The 25,190-nt window shown below is 42.8% G+C and overlaps 1 protein-coding gene across 8 annotated transcripts in view; it reads right to left on the bottom strand.

The window, feature by feature from the left end:
- KMT2C (lysine methyltransferase 2C) overlaps positions 1–25,190 on the bottom strand; it is a 315,048-nt gene that overhangs the window by 212,020 nt on the left and 77,838 nt on the right. For all 8 annotated transcript variants that reach the window (XM_054021175.1, XM_054021174.1, XM_054021178.1 and 5 more), the window contains 2 exons: positions 23,994–24,082; positions 6,357–6,495 (listed from right to left, as the gene is read on the bottom strand). In XM_054021175.1, the coding sequence (XP_053877150.1) occupies positions 6,357–6,495; positions 23,994–24,082 (228 nt within the window). The remainder of the gene's footprint in view (positions 1–6,356; positions 6,496–23,993; positions 24,083–25,190) is intronic.

Raw genomic sequence — 25,190 nt, 5'->3', positions numbered from 1 at the left:
CATTTCAGCTGAAATTTTCCATGCCTAGTATCTGCCTCAGTCTGATTTGGGGGGGGGGGGGGTGAGAGAAGGGAGGGGGGAATTCAGCCATTTCCAAGAATTAAGCTAGGGAAAATATGTTTGGCACCAGTTAAAAAATATTGGTGACCTTTTCCTTGAAATGCATTAGTGCCCCCATGCTTTGGGGAACGGATTTGAAATTTAACAGGGGGTTGTCTTTACCGTCCCTATGAAAATCTGCCTAAACTTTGCCAGATTACAAATAGGCCTTAGAAAACTGCTCTTTGCACATGCTCTGTAGAGACTTGCTAGAGCTTACCAACTAAAATCTCTGACCATTCTGACCCCACTAAGCAAGTTTGAGCTTCTCACAACTCCTAGTGCTGACCAGACTGTGCATGAGCCACCCCTATATACTGGCTAAGCATGCGCCAGCCCCACAGAGTGACTGAGCATGCTCCCTCCCTCCCAAGGCCATCAGGGCTCAGAAGGACTTTCTCTGCAATTGCAGCTCATGGCTGCTGCGGACCAAGGTGGTGCCAGGCACTGGAACTGAGAGCAGGGAGCCTGTCTCCTTCTGTGCCTTCAGTGACCCATCTGCTGGCAAAACAGGCAATGTGGAGGAGGAAGCCATCTGATTCAAATGCAGAGGGCACAAAAGTCAGACAGGGGGAAGGGTGAAGAAGTAGATTGGGACTGGTGAGACCAGGAGCTGGGGGATGGGAATGAGGGGTGCGATACTTAGACTGGTTGGGCAGGGAGACTGGGAGACTGGAGGAGGTGTGGGGGAAGGAGAGGACAAGCTGGTACTTGTTGCACAAGGGGACAGACTGGAAGTGAGGGGCAGGGACCGGAAGGGAGGAGAGGCTGGGAGTGTTTGGGTGATGGTAGCCAGTGAGAGAAGTGAGGGGGGTGACTGTAGACCAGTTGGCTAGGGAAGGGGAATACTGAGAACCAACAAGGAGCTGGTAGAAGTGGAAAAACACTGGGACTGGATGGACAAGGAGAGTGGGGCAGCATCTAAGGAAAGGTGGGAGGGGGGGGAGGACAGAGTCTGATGCTAGGAGCCAATGAGTGTGTGGGGTGGGGGAAGAGACAGATTGGATGAGGAACAGGGTGGGGGGAACTGGGACTGGCTGGGCAAGGAGACTGGGATGAGAAGCCTGAAGAGTGGAGACTGGGTAAGGAAGGAAAATTTGACTGGGACAAGGCGCCACAAATGATGAAGAGACAGGACTGGGACAGGGTAGAATGGGCCAAGCTTGGGGGCATGAGGAACAGGCAGATGAGTAAACGAAGAGTAATTATTAATAGAATAATGTTGGACTGGAGGGAGGTCTCAAGTCATGTTCCACAGAGATCTGTCCTGGGTCCGGTGTTGTTTAACATCTTTATTAATGACCTGCATAGAGGTGTAAAGAGTATACTGATCAAGTTTGCAGCTGCCACAAAGCTAGCAGGGAGTAGCCAATACTTTGTAAGATAGAGCTGAAATTCAGAGGATTCTTGAAAAATTGGAGAACTGAGCTGTAGACAACAAAATGAAATTCAACAAAGACAAACGTAAGGTGCTACACATAGGGAAGAAAAACCAAATGCACAAATACAGAATGGAGAAAAAATGGCTTGGCAGTGGATCACAACCTCAACATGAGTAAGCCATATGATGCTGAAAAAAAAAAAAAAAAAAAAACCACACCACAAATGCAATTTTAGGTTGCATTAAAAGAGGCATAGCATGCAAGTCACTGGAGGTGACAGTACCACTCTACTCAGCAATGATTAGGCTTCAGCTGGAGAAGTGTCCAATTTTGTTCACCAAGGAATAGAAAAGATATAGAGGAACTGGAAAGGATCCAGAGATGAACGACAAGATGATCAAAGGGATGGAATGCAAGCCATATAAGCAAAGGCTGAAGGAACTGGATATGCTTAGTTTGGAAAAGAGAAGATTAAGGAGGGACATGATAGCAGTCTTCCCATACCTGAAAGGCTGCCATAAAAAAAGATGGAGAAAAGTTGTTCTCTCTTGCCACAGAGGGCAGGACAAGAGGTAATGGGTTCAAACTAAAGCATAGCAGATTTAAATTAAATCTCAGGAAAAACTTCCTGAGAACAGTAGGACAATGGAATAGACTACCGAGGGAGGTTGTGGAAGCTTCTTCACTGAAGGTTTTCAAAGGAAGGCTGGATAGCTATTTGTCCTGGATGGTTTAGACACAGCAACTCCTGCATCTTGGCAGGGGGTTAGACTAGATGACCCTTGAGGTCCCTTCTAACCCTTTGATTCTATGAGTATTTCCACTAAAGCCCACTCCCAAGAACCTGGAATGGATTCCTGAGCTTCACCATTCCTCTTCTGCCAGCCAATATCCATGAAACTCCCTGACAAACTGTGTCTCACCCCCTCTGACGGTTCACACAGAGGATGACAACCTGTTATTACAGTCACTCACTCTGATAGCTCAAGTGGGAAAGGTCTATGCAGTAGATCTAAAGGTTCCGACCCTCCTGATGAACCATGTGGGTGTCAATACGCTGCCATATGATGGAATTTGTGTCTTTTCAGTTTGCCTTTTTTTTTTTTTTTTTTTTTTTTTTTTTTTTTTTTTTTTTAAATCTAGAAAATTACACACACAAAAACCAAGTTAAAAGAAGGTTTGTTAGGTTGCAAAGTCAAGAACTCAAAAGTTAGGAAATGCCGGAATTAAAATTGCCTGAGCAACTATTACTTAGCACCTTGTAGATATACTATCATGGTACAGTCTTTAGTTACATGATCATACACTAATTTTTCCACAGGCTTCAGGCCTCATTCAGTGCCCAATATGGACCTGTTCAGGGGAGGAATCATGGTTGCGTACTAAAGGCAGCTGTTACCTTACGATACCCGCCTCATTCATTACAGAAGTTGGAAGGTGTGCAGTGAATGAGACAGGGCTGCAGGGAGAGAAAGGAAGGTCTAATGGTTATGGCAGCTGAACGCTGCCCTATGTAACTGGAGTCTATTGCCTCCTCTACCACAGAGTTCCTGTGTGAAGTTAGTCAACTCACTTAAGCCAAAATGTTCGCAGGTAACCACTAATTCTGTGTTTCTCATTTTCTTGGTGCACAATTTCAGAACCTGGGATCTAATTTGCAGAAGTGCTGAGCACTCACAGCTACGTCTAAGTCAATGGGAGCTATGCTTTACACATAAAAAGTGCTATATGACGTTAAGTACTCCAGAAAATCAGGTCCTAGTCATCTCAAATTGGGCACCTAATATTAGTGGATACTTTTGACCTTAATATCTTTGGGCCTAGTCTGCTGTCCGTAAAATGGAGTTAATAACATCAACCCCTCATTTTACATAGATGTAGTGAATATAAATTTATTATTCAATATTTGTGAAGAACTCAGACTACAGTAGTGTGCACCACAGAAAAGCCCATGAGGAAATTAATAATTCCGTCTTCAGAACAGGATTTGAATAGTGTGCAGTAAATAAGGCTTAGACCCACACATTGATCATGTAATTAAAGACTGTATCATAACTAAGGATAAGATCAGATCATGGAGGTCATGGATTCTGTGACTTTCAGAGACCTCCATGACAATTACCACTTCAGCCCCCGAGCTTGGCCCTACTCCCCGCTCCCCCCCCCGCCCCATGCTTTGCCTTGAGGCCCCACCCCTGCTCAGCCTCTTCCCCCACAAAGGTCCTGCCTGCCGCTTGCTCCTCTCAGCCCCCTCCCCACTCCTAGCTCCTCTCCGTCTCCTGCCCTCCCATGAGAGGGTGTGGAGTGCAGGTGGAATGCGGTATGGGGCCACAATCCAGGTGCCGGGGCCCACAAAAGATTAATCCAGCCCTGAGTATTGCTAATACTGCAAGCTTAATAATCATGAGACAAACAAATATTGAGAAAGTTGGCAGCACTGCTTTTGTCACTGCCATGACTCCATCTCTTCTTGATCTTACTGCCTGCCCCTCCCTACAAGAGATCAATAATCCACTCATTTCTGAGCACAGATGCCTCTATCTCTCCAGCCTACTTCAGCTCAGCATGACTTCTGATGCTATTTTTTATTTTGGTGTCTCCAGCACTCTACTTTCTGAGTTTTAAACTTAACACTGTTACCACTCCTGTCTCTATTTCTTAGTCACAACTAGTAATTCACTCTCTCCTGGACTCACATGCACACGCACATACAAACAAACACGCACTTTCTGCTGGGTAGTTCCATTAAGGTTACAACGTTGGCTCTATTCTCCAGCATCACCCTCAGAGATGTCCGAGTTAGCCTCAAAGTTAGGAGAGATCAGAGAGAAGTACAAGAAAAAAAGCTTTGGATATCTGCTGCATAAAAGTAATACTGATACTCCCTAACTACACTGTAACTTCTTTTCTCCTAAATGCTTCAAAGACCAAAGTCATTTGTTTGGGTGAAGTGCCTTGTCACATATGTCTTACACTACTCTCACCTCCTCCTGAAATCCAGCCTTAAACTTTACTCACAAAGTCAGAAACCCTGAAGGCATCCATTACCCCAGACTTTGTCTACTCTCACTTTACCCTTGTCAGTAAGCGTCTCTCTCACTTGCAGAACAATGCCAATGTTTTGGCATTACTTTGACATTGGCCTCACTGCTACTTTTTCACACTCTGATCAATTTCTGCCTTCTCTGTTGCAATACTTTCTTCCATGGTTTCCCTAAAACCTCAAATTTCTAAGCTTTAGGAGGGGTACAAAAGTTTCCTACGGTAAACAAAATAATCTGGAAGAAACTTCAAAACTACCCTCCTAGTTTTCAAGTTTCCATGGATTCACAATACACCCTAACCCCTCTGACCTTATATTCCCCTTCTCCCTAAATCTTGGCATTTTTTCTCTCTTTCCATGCCTGGACACTACAGAATTGAGGGTCAATCTTTACTGTATTCTGCTTCATCTATCTGGAGTTCGTTCTAACAAAAAGGAGTAGAGCCACTCAAAAGCTATTCCCTCCACCCCGCCAAGAAGATGTGTCACCACCACTCATGGACAATGATATAGAAGACAGATTAAAAAAACAGCAGTTATTCTTTAGATGTGCATTGGTTTTAGATAGGTGCAGGATTAGATTAAGAAATAAAAATAAATGGACATTTGATTTTTGTCCATTGCCAGGAGGAGACCACCCAACATTGCCGTAAATGCAATGTCCATTCTACATCCAGGCCTAAAACCAAACTGTCTGGGATCAAGGAAACCTGCAAACTCCAGATACTTGCCTTGCAAGCACCTTCTCAATAATTTTTTCCCTAAAAAGATCTGAGAAAAACTCTCTAGCTACTGCCCTATCAGTATCATGAGATGGTTTCTTGAGCAAGGGTATAACAATCTCCACACACACACACACACACACCCACACCCACCCACCCTTCAGTTTTATTGATACATCAGGGTAGCTTCCACAGATATTTCCCTTCTAACAGAAGTTTGTGACCATGTAAAATCTGTAAAGGTAGGTGAGTTAGTCAGTTAAGGCACTAGCCTTTTGTATCTGGGGGCACAGGTGCAAACTCTGACGAGGTGGAAGTGAAATGGTTTTGGTTATTTTTAACCCAAGTCTGTCAAAAACATACATCCATATCATAAAGTCTCCTTAAACTGATATGACAACCGCTGCAACAAACAGAGGCCCATTATTGGGCTATCTAGCTGCGTTGAAGGCTTGGCTAGAGGAGTATTGCCAGAGTTCCATGACATTGTTCCAGTGGTGCCTGCCCATGATAGGCCTTGTTCTTGCTAGTGTCATATGACTGTTACTTTTATTGGCACTAGTAATTTATAGATACCCAAAATTTAGGAAAAAAGTAAAATACAGTTAACATTTATTTGCATGTTAGAGACTCTAAAAAGTAAGTAGGTTTATGGCATACGAGATAAAATTAAAAAAACCCAGATTACTAAAAATGTAGAAAATATCCTCTAAAACCTTGGAAGTACTGTTATGTTAGACCATTGTTATATATAGCACACGTTTTATTTCTCACCAGAAAGGCTTTACTAGTGGGTGTAGTGTATCCGCTTGTACACAAACCCCCAAATGTTTACATTTAAATAGTTAATATTTAGCAATTCTGAAGTTTTCCTGTATTGTGTGATGACGGAGGATGACACTTAAGAAACATGCTTTTCCACCCGCAGTTCCCTGCAGACTAATTAAATCATCAGTCTCAAATATAGCAGCTGCCAACAAGGTTTCTGCTAATGCTTCAAAAGCACCAGCACTGTCCCAAGTCTGTTCTCCCAGCATTCTCTGAACCATTACTCAACTCTCAGCCCTTCCCCCACCACTGACTCAGCACCCATCTGTCTCACTTACTAACCTGGTTTTGGCTTCAACACCAACAGAGGCAGTGGAGCTTGCAGACTCCTCAGATACTGAGCGCTGAAGAACTGGTGTTAGCTGCTTGTTGCTGTCCACTTCAGTTTGGGCATCCTCCTCTGCAGATTGTTCTTTGACTTCTGTTTGACAAGAAAGAAGACTGCTAAGATTCCATTTGTGTGGCTATAAAAAAAAATAATCACTGTTTACATTTTCCCCTGTAAATGTTTTTAAATAGGTTAGTCAGTATAACAACTCTATTAGAAAAGAAATATTTAAGTAGGGAAGTATCATTCCTCTTCACATCTACCTAAAGTCTGTATAATGGCTCAAAAATGAAATAATGGGAGTCCATGATTATTGTTTCTCAAACGTATATATCAAATTTCCTTGGTTTAGACATAAAAATATGTTCTCTCTCTAATTGACGCCTTTTCCATATTTGAGTGTTGGTACGTAAGCACTTTGTGCAAGAACAAAAGGTTTGTTTCAACTAAGCAGGAAGAGGAATTGTCAAGGGTGGATGGGTAAATATTTTGACACACAAACATCTATGTTAAAAAAAATGTTACTTAAATTTCAAAATCAAAGTGCTTGAAAGTTAGATTTACAGTTGCCCATGTGCCTTTAATTCTGCCTCCTTGTGTATCCATCCCATGCTCTGAATGAGGCAGGGGTCCTATGGAAAAATAGCATCTTAGAAATTAGGGGCTGGAAGGGACCTCAAGAGGTCATCAAGCCGAGCCCTCTACACTGAGGCAGGACCAAGTAAACCTAGACCGTCTCTGACAGGTGTTTGTCCAGCCCGTTCTTAGAAACCTTCAGTGATGGGGATTCCACAACCTCCTTTGAAAGCGTACAGCTTAACTATCTGTATAGTTATAAAGTTTTTCCTAATAGCTAATCTAAATCTCCCTTGCTGCAATTTAACCCCATTACTTCTTGTCCTACCTGCAGTGAACATGGAGAACAATTCACCATCCTCCTCTTTATAACAGCCCAGGGGCGGCAGCGGAGGCAAGCAGGGGCATGGGCTACCCCAATAATTGTCAGGGACACAGAATTTCTCTGGCCCTGGGGCTGCAGAGGCAGGGAAGATCAAGCTCCTGCCAGGGCCAGGGCCATGTGAAGGGAGGGAAGATCGGGCTGGGGCCAGGTGGAGGGAGAGAGGGAAGACTGAGTTCCTCCTGGGACAGGTCAGGAGAGGAGACAGTGAGCTCCTCCCAGGGCTGGGAGGGGAACAGGGGCAACAAGTTTAAGGTGTCAAATTTAAATTCTTGTGCATGCCCCTGTAACAGCCCTTAACACATATGAAGACCTATTATCAGGTCCTCATTCAGTCTTCTTATCTCAAGACTAAACATGCTCAGGTTTTTTTTTTAAACTTTTCCTCATAGGTCAAGTTTTCTAAATCTTTTATCATTTCTGCTCTCTTCTCTGGACTCTCCAATTTGTCCTCATCTCTCCTAAGAGTGTGGTGCCCAGAACTGGGCACAGTACTCTGGTTGAGGCCTCACCAGTGCCAAGCAGAGCAGGACAATTACTTCCCGTGTTTCCCATACTATGATCCTGTTAATACATCCCAGGATGGTATTAGCCTTTTTTGCAACTGCATCATACTTTTGACTCATATAACTATAACGCCCAGGTCCTTTTCAGCAGTATTCCTGCCTACTGACTTCTTCCCAATTTTGTGGTTGTGCATTTGATTTCTCCTTCCCAAGTGAAGTACTTTGTACTTGTCTTTATTGAATTTCATCTTATTGCTCTCAGAGCAATTCTGTAATAGACTGTGATGATGGAATTAAAGACTGTCATTACGCATACACATAAGGAGGCCAAACTGAGGTTGTGTGGCAATCAAATCTGGCATTTCCTAACTTTCAAGTGCTTGACTTTGGAACCTCAATAACCTTTTTCAATAAGAAGTTTATCTGTGTGTAATCTCGTCGTTTTTATTATAATTATTTTTAAAGAAAAGGTAAAACAACTATTATGTACAAGTGTAACATCCCTCTGTCCCTATGAATCACCAGCAGAGTCTGAACTGGAACTCTTTAGCACCATAGCTCACATAGTAACAGTCTTTGCTAAGGACTGACTCCTTTAGCTGTCAGCAGGACAAGGCTACAGTTGAACCTCAAAGATATGAGCACCAGAGTTATGGACTGACCAGTCAATCGGACACCATGTGAAACCAGAAGTAACCAATCAGGCAGCAGCAGAGACCAAAAAAGCAAATACTGTTCTGTACAGTGCCTGTATTGCATCTTAAAGGTAGGCACATCTGGGCTGCCTGTCCCCACCCCCTCCCTCATGCAGGGCTGCCACTTGCAGCTAAAAGGTGAAGACGCTGGGGCTGCCAGCCTAAGACAGCCAGAGCAGAAGCAATGCTGGGGTCTGTGCTGCTTTCACCCTTCCCCCCGCCAGGTGGGGGCGGCAAGGTTTTCACACACACACCCTTCCCCAGCTGGGAGGGGGACACACTATTGGAAGCTGCCTGTGATGAGGAGGAAACTCAGCTGCTGGGGGAGTCTAGCCTGGAGTGTCAGCTGCGGGAGCCTGAACTGCGCTTTGTTCAGAGTTACGAACGTTTCAGAAACAACAAGGAGTCCGGTGGCACCTTGTTGTTTTTGTGGATACAGACTAACACGGCTACCCCCCTGACACTTGACAACACGCAAGGAACATTTCAGAGTTACGGACAACCTCCATTCCCGAGGTGTCTGTAACTGAGGTTCTACTGTACTTTCCCAGAGTGGGAGGATGGGTCTGGGGGTCCCTCCCTCTGCATTGAAATGATTTTTAACACTAGCCCTGCCAAATCTGAATGGAATTTCATAGGACGAAGAAAAGGCACTTCTGTTGCCCCAAGGAATTCCCCCTGCTGAAATCAAAGGCCAGATACGAAAAATGGAGGCGAGAGCATTCTTGGGTATAGGGACTTTTCTACTGTATGTTTATAGAGTGATATATGAACAATGGTCCACTAATCTGGTTGGGGTTTCTGGGTGCTACTGTAATTCAAATTATTAATAATAATAATAATAATAATAATAATGGCAGCAATGCACTTTGGTCTTGCACAGACAAAAGCTATAGATTAAGTATGGAGGCAAGTCACTTATCAACAGATCTACATAATGCTTATTAGATTAAATTTAACAATTTGCAAGTTGGGGAAGCAGAAGTCACTTGAACCACCTGATTTCACAGAAAACTGTGTTAATTGTGTTCTCCTGACACACTTTTTATTGGACTTCAGGTTGAAAAGACAAATTTTAGGTTTTACAAAATTATGAAGGTCTTTGGAAAGTTTTCATGTAAGAAAGATCTTAAAGTGCTTTAATATACCACAATGTTCAGAACTCTCCCCCCTCAGAGAGCTGCTTTTACTCCCGCCCTCCATAGTGGAACAGACTAGTCACTCCTCACACAAAACAAACAAAAAAGGTTAAGTGTTGACAGAATTTATCATGCAAGATTTTTAGTTAGTGTGTTAGCAACAGCTCTGCTATACTAGGTAGCTTCCTTATTTGTATCTCTCATTTGTGTTTTTCACATTTGTTGTTTTCAAATTATGCTGTTTCTTCCTTCTATGCGTGCTCCCTAGATGAAGAGACAGGCGTCTTCAGGGCCATGGTTTGAGCCAAGCAGGCCTTCTGGGGAATTCCTGCACTCAAAGCCAGTTCTCCCTGTCCTCCATGCCACTTCTAGGGGAGCGGGTCCCTCAGGGGCTGTACTGTGCAACATGCAGGAGGAGGAAATGAATGACTGCTGGAAAACTACTAACTGACAAAAGATTTCTTTGTGGGAATGTGGTGATTACAATGTATTTTCTGCTGTTATATTACTAACCTCCCTTTTTCTGGATGCCAGGGACCCAAGAGAGAAAACAGGAGGTGCTTCTCTGGAGGCTGCCTGAGTAAGCTCACAGCAAAGTAGAGATACATTTTACACTTGCAGAACCCCTTAAAAGCAGATCTTTTAGCACCATCCCAATCACTACCTTTGCCTTTAAAAAAAACAAAGGAACAAAACCCCACAGAGTTGGGGAACAAAGCAAAGAAAAATATCTGTATTCTAAAAGTTTACTTTTGACAAATATTTTTTTAAAATGTAACGTTAAAAATATTCCAATTGAAAATATTGCAAAGTCTCCACCAAAAAAAGTAACAAACATTTAAAAACTTGTTAAATAATGTTTAATAATAATAATGGAGTGTTTTAAACAAAATTTTTAACAGTTTAAAAATAAAAGTTTTATTGCTATTTACATGAGCGCTGAATTGTTAATAAATACAGGGGCAGGTGGCTGCTCTCAGGTAGCTGCATGTAGCTAGCACAGAACAGGTGGAAACAGCCTGACAGGATAAAGCCAATGCAGTCTGAGCTGTCAGAACTGTCTTTGAATGGTAGACAGAAGCACTGGACAGATTACCGTACGAGTGCTAATTTTACCCTTAAACTGCAGTGCTCTCACCTGCTGTCCACACTGGCTGTGACTTGTTGCAGGAAGCAATGATGACAAGACTTTTTCAAAGCAAGTGTAACTGCAACACTGTGGTATGAATACCTGTGCACGGTTGCAAGAAGTTGTGTTTAGGGCAAGGTGTTTTACAGGCATGCTAGAGAAGAGGTGGGCAAACTATGGCCCGCGGGACCATCCTGCCAGGCCCTTGAGCTCCCAGCCGGGAAGACTAGTCCCCAGGCCCTCCCCTGCAGTCCCCCCTCCCCCCGCAGCCACACCGCCGCGCAGGCAGCGCTCTGGGTGGCAGGGTTGCGAGTTCCTGCAGGGCAGCGCGGCAGCGTGTCTGGCTCCGGCTGAGCGGCGCGGCTGCCAGACATACTGCTCTGAGCGGGATGGTAAGGGGACCGGGGCATTGGATGGCGGTGGAGTCCCGGGGAAGCAATCAGGGACAAGGGGGGAGGGTTTGGATGGGGCAGGAGTTCTGAGGGGGGCAGTCAGGGGACGGGAAGTGGGAGGGGGCAGGGGCCAGGCTGTTTGGGGAGGCACAGCCTTCCCTACCCGGCCCTCCATACAGTTTTGCAACCCCGATGCGGCCTTCGGGCCAAAAAATTTGCCCACCGCTGTGCTAGAGGATTACAATACTATTAGTAATACCCAAATGCTCTAGGGTAGACAAGCTGTTTGACAGCTGAAGATGGTATAGCAGCAGTAGTGACAAGGATTCCTGATGGTGAATTTAAAATGTGAGCTCTGGTGGGCAACAATGCCGTTGGCCTAAATGTCATGCATTATTACCAAATATCATTCACTTTTTCAACTCATTGAAAAAACAAAACAAAGTTCCCACTATGCCCAGAGTTCGCACATTTTTTGTCATGTCGGACATGTCTTAATAAATAGAATGTCTCACTGTCACCTTTCCTTCCACTGACAAACAATGTTCGTCGGGCAACTACAGCAATTTGTTGCATGGAGAAGGCTTTAATGTATTTTTACCTTTTTCTAATATGATTTAGCACCTGGAAAGAGGAAAGTAAGGTGGCACGCAGTGACCAAGTAACTCTCCATGGAACACCAGCAAACATTCTGAGCACCACCATTTAGAAACCACTGCACTAAATCACAGTATACTAGTGTGCGTGGATGGGGACGTGTTTACCAATAGCTACTGCTATATTTGAGTTGGCAAAGTAGTTTCTAGCCATACATTTCAAAAAACTTTTTTTTTTTTTTTTTTTTTTTTTTTTTTTAAGAACAAAGTTATTGGGGTGAGATGCAGGGGTTAAAGTTCAAAACTTGGCATGAACGGTCCTCTGTGAGGACAAATTTTTGTTTAACAAAGAAAAGCTTTTTTTATTTCAAGGAAATGCTTGAAATTTGTAAATTTTTATACAGACACAGCAATAAACAATTAAATCTACAGGCACATTTTTCTCGAAATACTGCTAATACTAAGATTTCATTTTATAAAATAGCCTAAATTTCTCTTTTTTCCCCCCATTGGAAAAATATGACTTTCCCTCACAATATGTAATAATTTACTATTGCCCTATTAATCCAGAATAGCAGTATGAATGAATTAATATTACGTGGAAATGAGAAATTATTTCTCCATTTATGTTCATTTAAATTTGTAAGCTTTAATATATTGTATTAAAATATATTTTTGCATTTAATAAATAAACACGTTATTTAGCCAACCAACACAGCATACCTTAGTGTAAATTTCCCAACAGTCATGAAATAAAACTGTTTTCTCTGTTTCACACCACTCAAACTATAGTTTAGTTTCTGTAGATCCTAAGCACAAAATTTCATCTTGTGCAAATCCATTGATCCCAGCATGGTGAAGTTGTTAGGATTCTTTTCCAAATACATATTTGGATACCTTGCAATTATATATTTTTATTATTCATATGCTTGCTTAAAACAGCACTGGAACAAAGAAAAGGTTCCAACTATCCACTTTCAGAATTTATTTGTACTTTGATGAATGACTAGACCATGTCAACTTCATTAAAAAAAAAAAACATTAAAAATTCACCCATTTCATCCTCACCCATAACAAGTTGAACAACAAACATTTTGTCCAAACCATGGGAACAGCCACTGGCACTAGCATGGCTCCCCAGTATGCCAAACTCTTCATGGGCTACCTTGAGGAAGAATTTCTGGAAAATGCACCACAAAGTTAATGACATATATCTGAGATGCATCAATGATATTTTCATCCTCTAAACAGACAAACTCCCCCACAGATTTCCACCACAACTTCAACAACCACCACAAATCCATTAAATTCTCCATAGAACACTCCCACACTAGAATCAGCTTCCTGGATACCACGATCAGCTTCAACAATGGAACCCTATGACTACTATATAGAAGAAACTTTCAGGTCACCATACCTATCTTCACAGATCCAGTAATCACCCCAAACACACCAACAAATGTGTTATCTAAGCCCAGGCACTCAGATACCACAGAATATGCTCTGAAGAGAATGTCCGGGATATACAATTAACACACTTAAAATTGCCTTCACCAAACAAGGACACTTCACCAGAGAAGTAAATTGCATCATGGAATAAGCCACCCAAATACCCGTAGAGAACCTGCTTCAATATAGAAATACATCCCACTCCAACTGCACACCCCTAGCTGTCACTTTCCACCTCACACTGGAACCCATATGGGGCAACAAACAATTACAACCCATATTCAGCAGGGACCACATCCTGAATGAAATCTTTCCTGAACCCTCTCTTCTGACCTTCAAACAACCCCACAGCCCCTCTAACCATATCAGAAGTAAGCTCCCCACAGATTAAGATACACCAACTCAAAGTGGTACCAGACCCTGCCAGAACAACAGATGCAAAACCTGTAGACATATCTCCACTGCTATGATTATCAACACTCCCCACAACACACCTTTCAAGATTCATGGGTCCTACACATACCTATCACAACATGCGGTACACCTCATCCAGTGCAATAAATTCCCCAACTATGTGGGTGAAACCAGACAATCCCTACACTCTCAAATGAACTCTCAGAGGAAAATGATAAGACACAAAAACACCCTATTCACCTGTGGATGAACCTTTCACAAAATGATCACTCTATAACTGCTCTCTCAGTCCTCATCTTCAAAGGAAACTTGCACAACACCTTCAAAAGACAAGCCTGAGAGTTTAAATTCATAACTTGGCTAGACACTGAAAATCATGAACTGAACAGAGGCACTGGATTTATGGCTTATTACGCCAATTTATAACCCACCAACAACTCCTGGCAAGTTGTCTTTCCCCCCCCCCCCCTTCCTTCCTTTCCCTCCTATGACTGGAGGGGTGTTAATGGGACACTTTCCCTTGAATGGTCCCTTGAAATCTGTGTTAACTACTTATACTACTGTAAAAAGCAACAGAGGGTCCTGTGGCACCTTTAAGACTCACAGAAGTATTGGGAGCATAAGCTTTCGTGGGTAAGAACCTACCCACGAAAGCTTATGCTCCCAATACTTCTGTTAGTCTTAAAGGTGCCACAGGACCCTCTGTTGCTTTTTACAGATTCAGACTAACACGGCTACCCCTCTGATACTTATACTACTGTGTTAACTACTTTTACTAAACAATCAGTTCACCTTGTATTTAGCTGTGACAGTACCTTTTCCATTCCAGAAGAAAAGAGTTCTGTGGAAGCTTGAAAGCTTCCCTCTCTCCCAACAAAAGCTGCTCCAATAACAGATATCACCTCACCCACCATGTCTCTTTAGAAGCACTTTAAACACACAATGGTAAGATTGGGGCATTGTATACAGAGTGGCAATATATGTCACCGACAGTTTTCCCCCTTTGTTGCAGCATATTAGCTGATTACAAGTTCATTTTGACTGAGACTTTGAATTAAGAGACGAGCCTAAAATGTTTAGAATAAAGAAAATTTTCATTAAACCAAAATATAATAAACCATGTTGATCATAAATTTGTTAGCCACAAGTACTCCTCATTCTTTTTAACTAAGAAGTCAATTCCCTTTGTCAGAAGAAGCCACGCACATTGCATTTTGTTGACCTTAACCCCACAGTGGGAGGAGGGGCCTTTTAGATGTGGGCAGGCCAGGATTTCCAATAAGACCCCACAATGGCTAGGGACTGCGGGGAGAGAAATTTTTGACACTGGCCAAATATGTCTAATGAAGAAACAAGTCTATGCTCTGAGACAGATTATGGTAGGTGACACAAGAGACCAGACTTCATTTTTTCATATCATATTGTATGAAAATATTTGAATGCAATTATAATTCCATATTATTAAGATTATGCAGTGCTACCAGAATGAATGACTTTTACAAAAATCAAGACAGGTCTTTGGCTCAAAACTTATAATCTAAACAAACCATAAAACAGCAAGTAAAAACAATCCGGGGTGAGAAGAAAAGTATTAATTCACAAGGTGCAAAAATGTGGCTTGCAGTCAACCCTCTATTTCACCACATTCAAGACAAGGAGATGCATCTTACACGTTCCAAAATTCAATGCACTACATACAGCTTGGTGATGTTGAAGCACACTTCCCCATGACCCATTACCGACAAGATGCACAATACACCAAAACCAGGTCTGGGTAACCTTGGTTTTGGCCAGAGAGGCAGTTTGAGTTTCTTTGTTCCTCAGAACCCATTCAAAAACCTCAAGATTTTTGGCCATACTGTGTCCAAGGGTGGTACACTTGCAGATACAACAACTGTGAACATGATGTTGAATGGAAGGAAGGCAGAATAAATAGATGGTTCTAGTTCAGAAAAAAAAGCCACAAAGCCAGCCCCACTATTTTCTCGATTTGCTTAGAAGCATGGGATTTTACCTAATGAAAAAAATATTTTTGTTCACAAAACAGAAGAACCTTGGGGAGGGGGCTAGAGCAGCCAAGAGGAAAATCTCAGGCTTTTAAATGTTCCATTTTCAGTCCCATTTTGAATGTGCCTCACATCATCATCAGCCAAAAAGGAGAAGCTAGCTGCTGAGAAGTTCTTGTGCTAATCTAAATCCAAGTACATTCTCTTCAGAGCATACTTTTGTGGCCCTTTGAGTCCTTGTTTTGGTAATTTGTTTATAATAGGAGAAAAGAGAAACAGAACACTTTCCTTAATAGCTAGCTCCCTGGGCTCTGCCAGTTTTTCCACTGGCTGGAAGAAACATAAAAATAGTGGTATAAAGCACGTATTTCAACACTTTAAAAAAAAATACCAGAAAAGTCATTGGATCTCTAATTTTACTCAGTATTACATAAAGATACAAATACAAGGGAATATTATGGGGCTGTGTATATAAACTTGGTGCATTCTTTTATGCTATATATGTTTAAATCTATATTCAAATTATGCTCTGTGCTCAGTGATGAGAAAAGCTAGCTTTTCTCTAGTTTAGGGTTTGCTCATCACTGTAGTTTATGAACACTTCCTAGGTAAGTTATGTCTGCATGGCAAGGTCCTTAATGGTCTTCATGGATGAAATCCTGGATCCGCTGAAGTAAATGAGAGTTTCTACCATTGACTTCAAAAAGCTAGGATTGCACCAATGGAATTTTCTGCTGTTTTCCCTTCCCTGTTCGGAAGCTCTAGACAGTTATTTTGTTTTGACTTTTCTTCTGCCCAATGAGCTGACTATGGTGGGACATCTTTTCTTACGCCATGTTTCACTAGCAACATTAAAGCGCTGGCTGCGGCAGCACTTTAAGGTGGCTGTGAAGATGCAGCATAGCGCTGGGGAGAGAGCTCTCCACCTCCACGAGGGGCTCCCAGCGCTGGTGTACTGTCTACACTGGTACTTTACAGAGCTTGGAGGGGTGTTTTTTCACACCCCTGAGCGAGAAAGTTGCAGTGCTGGAAAGTGCCAGTGTAGATAAACCCTTAGAGAGGAGGGGTTTTGCAGCGAACTTTGATGCCGATCAAATTCTAAATTGGTCTGATCTTCTCTGTAAGTTTGTTCCACAGGTGACTCTCTTGATTTTTGATTGAGAACTATTTATGTCTGATGCTCATTGGCTTTGTCCAAGGATGAAAGTGTAATTAGAGGAGCACATGTCATCAAGAAGTCATCAACATGAGTCTAGCAAAAAAGCAACAGGCCAGACAAATGTCATTGGGCACTGTATCAGGGTTACCAAAGATATAAAATAATGAGGGGTAAATGATACCAACTGACAATTTTCTAGGTTTCAGTAAAGCATTTTCCCAAGTATCAAACCAGAAGCTTCCATACAACATAAAGGAATAAGGATTTACATAGATTAAGAATTGGTAGGTACAGTGCAGAATACTTTAGTGTAAATAGAATAAAATCCTCCTTGTTGGATTTATCAGGAGGGGTTTCCCACAAGAATCACTGGTAGCACTAACTTTATTTCACTTATACAAAAGTGATGTGGAAGAAAGGACAATCTGCACGGTCTCAACATTTACAAGTGACACAAGGACAGGAACGATTCTGGATTCTAAAGAAGAGGTAGGGTGACCAGACAGCAAGGGTGAAAAATCAAGATGGGGGTGAGCGGTAATAGGCACCTATATAAGAAAAAGCCCCAAATATCAGGACTGTCCCTATAAAATCAGGACATCTGGTCACCCTAAGAAGAGGCGAGTAATTTATGAAAGTTTTGATAAGGAAAGACAATGATCAAAGGATCAGCATGTAGAATTCAATTTCAGGAAACCTAAAGGGAGAATCAAGGCTAAGGCAAAATATACTTTGGATGGAAATTTGCTTAAACTAACACAGGAAGAAAATGATCTACCAACAGGAAAATAGAAGCAAACAAACAAAAATACCCTCAAAGAAACACAAACCAACAGAGGCTACTAGGATGTATTTGTTTTGTTATTTCTTTCTTTAGATTTATACTGCTACCCAAAAAGAGCGCACATTCCAGGCTCCAAGTACCCTTAACAATCTTTTAAAACATACTGTTGAATAGAATCCCCAAATTACTCCAAAAATGCAACACTCTGACAGACAACAGCAAAAGGTAGGAGCATTATAACCCATCATTGCTTAATTCATCAGGAGAAGGTGGAATTTCACAAGTGATTGCCCACGTTATCGCTAGCTGGAAAAAGGAAAGGTTTGACGGATGCTAGCGTCAAGAGCAGGAATGGGCAATAGTTTTCACAGGGAGGCCACTACATGTATTTTGGTAAATCGTCATGGGCCGCACGTTTTTACTATATTACTGGAGAGAGTTTGGGTGCTGGAGGGAGCTCGGGTGCCGGAGGGAGCTCTGGGCTGGGGCAGCGGATCAGGGTGCAGGAACGGGTGCGGGGTCTGGGAGGGAGTTTGGGTGCAGGAGGGAGTTCCAGGCTGGTGCAGAGTGTTGGGGATGTGGGAGGGGGGGCGAGGTGCAGGCTCTGGCCAGGAGGCGCTTACCACAGGCAGCTCCCGGCCAGTGGCACAGCAGGGCTCAGGCAGGCTGCCTGCATGCCGTGGCCCCACGCCGCTCCTGTAAGCGGCTGCGGCCGGCTACTGCTGGCATGTCTCTGTGTGCCCCTTGGTGGGAGGAGGCAGCAGGTCTCTCGCAGCTCCCATTGGCCGGTTGGAGCACCCAGGGGGAAAAATTAGTGGGTGTGGAGCATCCACCGGCACCAACCTCCCCCCTCTGCCCCCCCGCCGCACCTCTCACGTACCAGCGGCTCCCCGCTTACCAACTTCTTCTCCTCTGTCCCAGCACTTCCAGAGCACGGCAAAGAGCTGATTCGCAGCATTCAAGCTTGGGGGTAGGAGGGAGGACACACACCTGGGGCTGGCATCGAAGCCCCCAGGAGGGGGGCCGGAGGCCAGAAACCTGGCTGGCAGCAGGGCCCCCAGGTGGGGGGCCACACTGGGCATAAAGCCTGGGGGTGCTGTAGCACCCCCTGCTCCCCTACTTCCCACACCTCTGAAGACCGGCTGGCACTCTGCATTGACCTTCCATGGTTCAGGTAATTCTCTGGTTCGGCACCAGTCAGGTCCCGAGGGTGCCGGACTAGAGAGGTTCAACCTGTATTAATCTCAGCCGTAAAGTATCACTAGCTTAGTTTTCTGCATTAAAAAATGCAAAATGTTTGCACACCAAAGAAATACCAGTGGGAGTTCAGAATTAAAGCTATCCGAACAGGTAATAGAGGACCCTGGTATATGAGGAAAGGGGAAAATAGGAGTGCACACCAAGCCTCTGGCATATGAGAAGGGGTGAAAGTGGGTGCACAGAACCCTTGGAATGGGGGGGGGAAGGGGAAGGATGAGGGACACACAGAGCCCCTAGCCTAAAGGAGAGAGTTTCAGGGAGGCCCTGAAACAGAGGGTGGAAAGTCATGGGGTGCATGCAATAAGCTTGAACTATAGAAGCTGAAAACCGTGGACCTCCTAGTTTAAATATAAATAAGAAAAAGTTCTGGATGCAACATTCCTTCTTGCAACACCTATATTTAAAATTCAGTGTTTCCAGCAACTTGGCTACTATCACGAGTTCAACTCCTAATGTACCTTTCTTGGCCTCTAAGTGAGTACACATATATTCACATTTCTATTCAGATATTTTGATTGTAAGATGCTCATAATAAATGCTATTGGTAAACTGATTCAGTAGTATTCACTTACTGGAATTCTGAACTGATGGATTTAGTACCTGTTTTTTCTTTGTTATGACATGTTTACTTGCTTACTAAATATTAATGCAATGGTTTTGCATATATAAACACTGGCACATGCACGTTATTGTAGTAAACACACGCACACACAGGTTCCAACATTTAAACAATGTTCTCATAGATTTGTTACAGGTCTGCTGGTGAACATTGCGTTAAATTTGCCATGCAGTGGTAAGATAAGTGGGTTGTTAGCATGTCACCAGCATCGAGGCAACACTCTTCAGGGGGTAACGCTCACCAGGAGATGGGAGTATGTGAAGAATCTCTCTCTCTCTGGGAGGTAAGGGAAAGTGGGGAATCTTCCCCCTCTGCTCCCTTCAGGAGACATGTTTCCTCTGCTTTCTCCACTGTGGGAATCTCCGTTCCTGTAGGTCTAAAGCAGGGGACGGCAACCTTTCAGAAGTGGTGTGCCGAGTCTTCATTTATTCACTCAAATTTAAGGTTTCGCGTGCCAGTAATACATTTTAATGTTTTTAGAAGGTCTCTTTCTGTAAGTCTATATATAACTAAATTATTGTTGTATATAAGTAAATAAGGTTTAAGAAGCTTCATTTAAAAATTAAATTAAAATGCAGAGCCCCCAGACTGGTGGCCAGGACCTGGGCAGTGTGAGTGCCACTGAAAATCAGCTCAAGTGCCACCTTTGGCACGTGTGCCATAGGTTGCCTACTGCTGGTCTAAAGAATGGGCAGTGGTTTTCAACCTCAACCATGTTTGCAGACCCCTAATAAATTTCAAATGGAGTTGTGGACCCCTTTGAAAATCTTAGTTTGCAGACCACAGGTTGAAAATCACTGGAATAGGGGTTTGTGGGGTAACCTGCCACCTTCAGGGGGAATACTCCTGCCTCCTGTCTTGGGCCTTACCAAATTCACAGCTGCGAAAAACGTGTCATGGACCATGAAATAAGCCCTCCCACCTGAAATCTAGCTATTGGAGGGGAAAAGGAGGGTCAGGGCTAGAGGCACCTTAGCCAGGGGCTCCTACCATTCCCCAGGCTCCAGCTGCTAGTCCCCACACTGGGACAGGACTTGCTCTTCCCCGCACAGCTGCTCTCGCGGGGAGATCAGGCCCACTTCCACCTCCAGGAACCTCCTACAGCTGCAGAAGTGAGGGTGGCAATCACGCAACCCCCCTACAACAGCTTTGCAACACCCGCACCCCACAATTCCATTTTGGATTGGGACCTCCATGGTTACAACACTGTGAAATTACAGATGTAAACATCTGAAAACTTGAAATTGACTAATTTTCAAATCTTATGACCATGAAATTGACCAGAATGGACCCTGAATTTGGTAGGGCCCTACTCATGACCCTGTCTGACAGCAATGTGGATTACTCTGAATTCAATTTACACTACCAATATATGACTATTATTATTTGTATTACAGTAATGTCTAGAGATCAGGGCCCCATTGTGCTATACTCTGTATGAACATATAGCAAGAGAAAGTTCCTGCCTCAAAGCGATTACATTCTAAATAAACGAGAGAGAGAAGAAAGCAGACTAGAGGTACAAAAAGGTGAAGTGACTTACCCAAGGTCACATTACATGTTTATATTTATATGAACTCATTCTGAACTCTGAAAATCAAGGGCCCATTTAAAAACCCTACTACAATACTATTACCTTTTTTAAATAGTTTGTTAGGAAATACTGGTGAGGTTTTTGCAAAAGTCCGTTTCTTTTCTTTTTTAAACTAAACAACCACATAAAAAAGGATACCCATCTCAGTACAGAGCCTTTAAAAAATAAAATGACACAGACACACACAGACAACTAAAATCTCCTTCCGTTTAATGAATAGAAAATAGTTTTATCTCTCACTATTAACAGTTAACTGGTATCACTCCCCCCCCGCCCATGCTTATTAGCCCCAGACCAGTACTTTAAAAAGTTCATTGGTCCTGAAAACATTTCTGCCAAAATTATTCAAATCCTAGCAAGTCACAAGATAGCAAATCTTAAAAACCAGTTAATTATGATTTCCTGCTTGCTCTCTCCCTCACCAACCAAGCCTAACATTCGTTTAGCAGTCAATGTTCCCCAAACTGCTTAATCGGACAATGTTCCTTTAAATACAGTTTGGTACCCCATGTCCAGAGATATTGGACATGTGCATTTACAATAAGGCCTTTTCTTTTCCTTATTTTTTTTTTACATACACTGCCAGAATGGTGTAAAGGGACTTTAGCATAAAGAAGAGTCATGCCCATAGTGACCAAGAAGTCTCTTTGAGACTCCAAAAGGGATGCAAATGAAGTATTCCTTCTTGTTGGCCTTTCCTCCAAACAAACGTATTATCCACAGATCTATGCTGATGACACAGGGAGTGTCAGTAAACTAGTTAACATGGCTGTGTACAGACAGAACAACGTAGTAATTAAAGCACCTTTTAAATAGTAATGTATCATTACAGATTTTTTTTACCTCCTTTAAAAAGATAAAAAAATAAAAGAAATTCTATTCCCCTGATAAAGTTTATAAGGGTATTTCCAGTGGAGAGGCAGGGCTGTGTGTAATGGGCAAGTCTGAGAACAAAGCACCAAAGAGGCTTAGGCTTTTGGCAAGTCTACGCTACAAAATTAAATCAACCTAAACTATGTCGACATACAGTCACCACAGTAATTAAATCACTTTTGCACATCCACACTACGCTTCTTGTGTCAGCGGTGCACATCTTCACCAAGAGCCTCAGGGTGGGGATTGTGGGACGGCTTCTGAAAGTCAGCAACAGTCAATGTAAGTAATAGTGTGTCTACACTGACACCATGTCGACCTAATTACATCAACCTAAACACTACGCTTCTCGTGGTGGTGAAGTGGGCGAGTTACATTGGTGGGAGCTACATTTTAGTGTAGATGCTTACAGAGTTAGGTCGATGTAAGCTAGCTTACATCAACCTAACTCTATAGTATTGACCCGGCCTTAGCCTTCCTCTACCCTCCCATTCTTTCCTAAGGATATTGGTGCCTGCTGTTTCTTCAGTTTCTGCTTTGTCACTGCTGTTACTGATAAACATCCTTATGTAGGGACTGGGGAAGAGCATACATGCCAGCTCCCATCAAAGCAGTGCATGAAAATATTTCATCACACCAGTGCATGAGACAGGTAATGCAACAGGCTAAACAAAGTGTTGGCAGACTAACAAAATCAATTGTTGACAGTGTCCCTTTGAACTGGACACCCTTCAGAACCTATTAATACCACTCATTTACCAATAAGAATTGCTGCTGAACACCTCAAAGCACTCCCTGAAACCTGAGCACGAAATCTCCTCAATACTTTTAACTCTTACCAAATGGGGAGCAAGAGACCAGATGACACAGCTAAATCTCTCATCCATTTCCTCATAATTTCATGTCCTGACTATCACAACCTCCTGTTTTATGGACTCAACTACTGTAGCTTTGCTCCCCCAAAGTCTATTTAAAATAATGATGCTAAGACTGCTCCTTTTTCTGACCACATCACCTCCTTACTCTGGCCACCCAAGTCTCTCCACTGGCTCCTCCTTAACCTCTACATCAAACATACGTTTCTTGTCTTTACCTTTAAGACCCTTCACAACTTAACCCCACCCTTCCTAGCTGATCTAGTAACTCATTGTGATGTGGACACCTGCCTTCACTCTGCCGGCATTCCCAGCCTTTACTGCCCACCAGCCAGCTTCTCCCTTGAACACCTCTCTGCTTTCTTTCACTCTATCCAACATGCATGGAAAGAGCTCCTCAATAAAATCCATGCAATCTCTTCCTTATTCTCCTTCAGATCCCTTATTAAGGCTCACTCTGTCATGACTGCTAGAAAACCCTGCCTGATAGTTACAACCTAGGAAGATTTCCAAGAGCTACATGTATGTAGCTAACAAAGCTGTGGAAATTCTTCATCATACTCATTCATTTGTAAGTTTTAACCCATCTGTTTTGGTCTTCAGACTGTAAACCCTCCAGGGTAGGGATTACATCTTTTTTATATTTGTACTGCACACAACACAATGGGGTCTAAATCCTGATCAAGGCCTTTGGGTGCTACCTGAATATAAATATTTACAAGACTAGCAAATTAACATGTGTTTCTCAAACAGCAGCAGAGAGCACTAACATTATGCCATCCCTGTGGTATAATTTCCTTAGTTAACTGCTACTACATGGCAAAGAGCAACATTGTATTTTGGCAGATAATATACAAATGGCTGCTACTGTATTTTATTTCTGTTAGAGAGTGGTAGAGTTATCAAAACAAAAGAGCCACTAGACATTTGAAATACAGAGGAATTTCCCTTCGGACTACTTTTAAAAGGTAAAGAATGCAGTCTTATTTTTATAAAATGTGTAAATGTCTGTTTCATGGTGTCATATTAAAGCAAGAGATTATTTTCCTGCTTATAAACAGACAAATTTCCTGCATAACTACATGCACTCATTCTAAAAGAGAAATGACAAGATGACACTACTGATACCGTATGTCTCTTTACCTGTTTCCACAGTGTTTTCTGTTTCTGCTGCCTCCAACCCATCCATGCTGTCTTCATCCTCCACTGCAGTTTTTCCTCTACTCCGAGGCCTACAAATATAAGAAGGGCACATTGTTCACAAACAAATCTATTCAGTTTAAATGCATCTAGGATCAAAATCATTTTATGCTGACTGAGTCATTATCATCACTAACTTATCTGGAATTTAAATTCAGCAATTATTTATGAAATTAGATGACAGTCCTACCTACACTTTTTTGTGCTGTTGAACAAGAGTATTAGATCACTAAAGGTTAACTTGGTACCCCTTTAATCAGTTGCCAGACCATAAGATTTTGCAATTACCATTAACAGAATCATTTATTAATTCACTTCTTTTGAACCGACAATAGGCCACTGGCATGACAACAAGAGAAAAGCGTTTTGTTAGATCTTCACATTTTTCATTATGCAGAAGGCAATTACTAGGATCTTACTTTAGAATGTGGTCCGAAACTTGTGTATTAACAAATCTTACACACTATACACAGATATATAGCCATATAAATCAGTCCAGAAAATAAATTCCAGAGAATATGACCATATCATGGTGGGGGAGGGGAGAGGAATTTTGCTGGTGGAACAATAGTGCTAAAAATGATGTTAGTTGACAAGTTACTTTTAAAATTAAACACTGGAGCGGGTCAGAAATTCTCAGACGCAACAATATTTTACTGACAGAAAATGCCAGCTCGAAATTGAAATGTTCCATGGAGACTGTCTGATTTTGAAAAAAGGGCTGACAGAAAGCAGAAAGCTCTTCCACTGGGAACCCGTCTGGTTTCCTTCCAGTTTACCTGCCCGGCTTCTCAGGAGCCAACTTAGTGGGCTGATGGGAAGCTGTGAGCCTGTAAGGCCGGGGAGCCCCAGATTCCAGGCTCTTCAGCACTCACCTGCTGGGCTCCTGCCTTGTGAGGCTGCCAGGACCTCCCAGCAGGCAGACTACCCCCAAGTCAGGGACCCCACAGCTTCCAGGGCTCGCAGCTCGAGAGCATCCCATTAGGCAGACTTTCCCTATGCCAGGGGACCCAGGGCTTTCCATTTCACAGAGAATTTTGAAATTTTTAGTTTTTATTCCAAATTGGAATGAAACCAAATTTCTCAGTATCGAAATCCTCCCTGAAAAGGACTTACCCTTCTCCACACAGCTCTATTAAA

The sequence above is a fragment of the Malaclemys terrapin genome, chromosome 2, assembly GCF_027887155.1.
Source record: "Malaclemys terrapin pileata isolate rMalTer1 chromosome 2, rMalTer1.hap1, whole genome shotgun sequence".
Lineage (NCBI taxonomy): Eukaryota > Metazoa > Chordata > Testudines > Emydidae > Malaclemys > Malaclemys terrapin.
This window is presented reverse-complemented; position numbering and strand designations above follow the sequence as displayed.